This window comes from Galdieria sulphuraria (genome assembly GCF_000341285.1).
Source record: "Galdieria sulphuraria unplaced genomic scaffold scaf_255, whole genome shotgun sequence".
NCBI classification, from domain to species: Eukaryota; Rhodophyta; class Bangiophyceae; order Galdieriales; family Galdieriaceae; genus Galdieria; species Galdieria sulphuraria.
The window spans coordinates 1-4464 of NW_005178220.1; the positions used below are offsets into that span (position 1 = coordinate 1).

At 35.9% G+C, this 4464-nt stretch overlaps 2 protein-coding genes across 2 annotated transcripts; one reads left to right on the plus strand and one right to left on the minus strand.

Annotated features, from left to right (window-relative positions):
• The first annotated feature begins 1250 nt into the window (after positions 1–1250).
• On the plus strand, positions 1251–2207 carry Gasu_64540 (mannan polymerase II complex MNN1 subunit). The gene has a single exon (XM_005702348.1). It carries the CDS (start codon positions 1273–1275, stop codon positions 2098–2100), a length of 828 nt encoding a protein of 275 aa, XP_005702405.1. The 5' UTR covers positions 1251–1272; the 3' UTR covers positions 2101–2207.
• Positions 2208–3842: 1635 nt separating this feature from the next.
• On the minus strand, positions 3843–4464 carry Gasu_64550 (archaeal ATPase; the record flags this gene model as incomplete). Its single annotated transcript, XM_005702349.1, has 1 exon — positions 3843–4464. A coding segment is annotated over one exon (562 nt), but the record flags the coding sequence as incomplete, so codon positions are not given.

Below are 4464 nucleotides of genomic sequence, written 5' to 3' on the forward strand. Positions count from 1 at the left end.
TTTGAGGACATACCAATTTGCAAATGAATTCAAAAAAAGAAATGGTTTTTTTGATATTGATGTAGCAGCAGTATTCAGCGCATTGGTTTACATTGGCAACCTAATCTTTGCTAATACTGGAAGATGAGAAAACTTTTGGTGGGCTTTGCAATGCTGTCAATCTTTCGAAAGGCTTCAGTGTCGCTACTGAGTTAGCAGGAACTTTCCCACAGCTTTGTCTTTCTCCTTTTCCAGCATTACTACGGTGTGACATTGATAGTATCTAGGCCATTTATTGTCGCAGGCTTTTATATGTCTCCAAGTGAAATATTGTCTTTAATAAAACTCAAACTAGCCATACAAGATACTATATTTCCAGTGAAAGGAGACAGAACATAGCGATTCGTCACCATCAGTCCGGTTGAAAATGACGATGGTTCAGGCGCTGTCATCAAACTTTCCTGTAACCAACAAAGTACGTAGAGGGCTGAAAATACCGGAAAGGTTTATACATTGGAACATACTCCTTAAACCGTTTCTCGTTAAATTCGCTAACTTATTTTGTAAAGTCACTTGAGAGGCTAAGTTCGTCGGTCCTTGAAAACAAGTAATTTTTCTGAAGTTATTGCAGAAGATAGTTGACAGCTCCCATACCATCGAATTTTTTTTGAAATCTTTGCAATCAACTGAATGGAACTCGTGTCTTTAGCTTTTTGACGATAAGATTCGAAAAGTATTATCGCTCAGAAACGAGCTTTTCAATATAATCAATCGGTAATATGCATTGATAGTTGACAATATGCCAATAACAACCAACAGTTGACCTTAAAACTCCAAGATTTATGGCTTTTACTTACTAGAAGATAATAATGAAATTTGGTTTGATCAAGACCATAGCCTTTAGGCGCTATTTCCAAGTTTCCTTGACCGTTCTTCGTAACTTGTAATAATAGAAAACATCGTACGGAGTTTAATGAAAGAAATTCTATATATTCCTGATCCACTACTTGTTTTGATGCATCTGAAAGAATTCCATAATGTAAAGTTTGCCGTAAGATATGGTAAGAATGTTCACAATGCTAGAAAAGAGTCATTATTTTAAATTTTTCAAAATGATAGTATTGTAATGTTAGCAGTCGTCTCGAGCTTAGTGTAGTCATACCTTACAAGTAATTTACAAAGATTTGTGTCGTTTGAGTTGTAGATCTTGTTTTCTCCTTTGAGCAGTACTGAGGACATTCTGTACGAATGTCCAAGTGATGCCCCATTCTTTAGTGTCACCTACAATTTCCTATGAGGCGGCCGTTCCATTCCTCTGGATGGTTGTGGAGTCTAGCAACCTTTCTTTGTATAATTGCAATTGTACATAGCGTAAAATTCTTTTATCCAGTTTCCAAAGCGTTCAACGACTTTCATGATCCACACAACTCGACTAGGGTTGCTTTGGTATCAGCAATATCGAACTCTGGAGGAAAGTATAGTTCAGAAGTCTTTCAGCTTTCTCTTGAAAACAAACTAACCTATGCTCAACTTCATCGTTATGATTTTTTCGTATGCAATTGCTCTGTAAAGGAAAAGTGGCATCCTATATGGGGTAAGCTTATGGCTCTGGAAGACGTTATGGGTAGAAACTATCAATGGACTATCTATTTGGATATCGATCTTATTATTACAAATGTCAACACTAAGATGGAAGAATTTTTCCTCGATGAAAACTTTGATATCGTACTTCCTATTGACTGCAATGGAATCAATACTGGTGTGGAGATGTTTCGTGGAACCGATAGCAATTATCGTCTCTTAAGGAGTCTCTGGACTTTTACAAAATATAAGCAAAAATATTTTCAAGAACAAACTGCTTTGTGGCTGGCTATTGGTCGTGATAGGAACGTTGCCAGAAGAGTTAAACTGATTCCTCCTGGTGTGCTTCAGTCATACCAAGACGCATCTTGTGGAGCCAAATTTGAAGACGGAGACTTTATCTGGCACTTTCCTGGTATTTTAAGTAGCGAAGAGCTTGCAGACAACATGAAAAGATACACAAAGCTTGGAACACTCAATAACACTTTTGATATTCCAAAGGTAGAAGGAAACACATGCAACTGCACTTTGCTTACTTGAAACGTATCAAAGTGGCTTTTATCACACTATTGGGTTGTTTTTGGGCCTCGTCCTTAGCCAGGCAGCTACTGTTGAATTGAATACGAAATAAAGACATACTTTTTAGCAATAATTCTATGTCCTGATCAAGAAGACTTGGATTCTATTTTATGCGAGCTTAAAGAAAGATTTTTGACTGCACTTTCATTTCCAATGCAGTTCTATTTGAAGAATGTTGGTTTGATAGAGAAGCTCACGATGCTTTGTTTGTTCTATAGACGTAACGTTCCAAAAGTACACAAAAGATGTGGAAGAAAAACAAAGTAGATGGTTCAATGATAATCAATTCAGATAACCTCTTACAAATTAAGTTCTTTGTTGCAATTTCAACTGAATGATTGCTTTCATCTTTTTTTGCATCCACTTTGAATGTGGAAGAACTTTTCAATTCTCATAAATGATTTCCTCTTAAAATTTTTCACATTCCCTGAACTACTCTCATTCACGAAGGCTCTAAAATTGCTCTACTGATAGCATGCCAAACTTACAATAAAAAAATTGAAACTATTTCGATTGCACACGTTAAAATTGTCTGCTCACTGCAGAAGTACCCACTGCTTGACGATGATTATCTCAAGTTTTGGATTTGGTCCATTCTCAACTTTAACGTTATTTGGATTGTCTGACGATTCAAGACAGATGTAAATGACGCATTTCTGCAATAACAGAGTGGATATTCCTTATCTAGTGGAAATAATATGTCCTTAAGTGTAGCTACATTGTTGTTACTCATTACTTGAGTCATATTATGCCGTTGCGAATGAAGGTATTTTCTGAATTGACCACTCCGAGCCTTAGCCTGAAGGGTATGGCATAGTCTTGATACCACAAGTTGATATTGTTTGACTGCTTGTTGATGTGACACAAGAATTGTCATTGTTTGTTTTCTCTTATTTATTATGCTGGAATTTTGTTTGGAAAGAAACACTTGACTGTTTATTGCAAAAAAATGTCAGCAGTTTCAAGTAATTTTGTATGAATTTTGTTTCCCACTTCCGAAAAGTTGAGGGCCAAAAGGTATCACTGGTTTGAAGGTGCGACCAAGTTTAACCAAGTTTATGGAGATTGTATAGCCTAAATAACTGCATTGTTACGCCACGAACATCATGTTCTCGATCTATTACAAACATGTCATATACGTTTTTTGGACGAAGCTCACTAGACATATTATGAACTGTAAAGTAAACTGAGTGACAATGAAATACAACAATGACTAACCAATCTTCTACAGCCGAATGCTCGAACTTACTGCATCGGAAGTCTTTTGATTCTTCAAAGATTTGATGTATTAGAACAAGTATTGGTAAGAATATGATTCGCCTTGTATTTAGTATGCAGTACAGCCCCCGGTATATATATATATATATATATATATATATTACCTTTTTATTTCCTTTGTAATAAAGAGGAGATTTTGTTTTGTTTGCAATTGTATATAAAAATAACTTATTCGAGAATAATCAAATGGGAACTTTCAACATAAGGCGAACCACAAAATAATTTCTTTGATGAGTGGAAGACTTTATGTAAAACCAGTTCGTGAACACTTTAGGACACTCCCCTCAGTAGTAACATGAAGGGAATATGACTTGTCAAACTGTGATGGCGACTTTTGCAACAATGGGCTTATTTTGATTTTCGGGCTTGGTACTTCAAGACAATTCTCCTCAGAGTAAAAGCACGTAGGTCGTAATCAAGTTTCAAACATACAAAAAAAGTTTACTTGCTCTTAAAAAGAAACCACAAAGTCAAGAGTTGAAAGTCTATTGCCAACTTAAGAAACTGTTNCGGACTTTNTGAAGCAGTTGGAGTCCGAAGTTCAAAAAAGTAGGATTNTGAGAAACACCAAATGCTTTTTCNAGTCCATTCAATATTTCTTCGTCNATAAGCATTTCCACATCTCTTTCNCAAAGAATAACAAGTTCNCAATTNTCNGGTACTTTGAACAAATCNCCTCTNATAAACATTCCACTGGAATAACAACGACTCTGATTNCCCAACTCNTTNGAAACATTGAATGATAACTTTGTACTNACGATAATAAGCATACAATGATGGGAATCCATTGCACTGGATAAGACTAGATCNTAAACAGGATCTAAAAATTTCTTGACTTCNTCTATAATATCTGACCAGCCAATTCCTTCCGACCTCCAACGTCCTTTNCATGCAACTCCAACAGTAAGAACTTTGGGTTCCACAGGAGATTGTAATTTGAATATAATATCNGGACTNTGAGAAGTAGCGTCCAAAGGAATGTAAATAGTCTCTAAATAAAGTGTCTCTCGAATAATCTTNTTCCATTCGGTATTGGCAAAAGTTCTT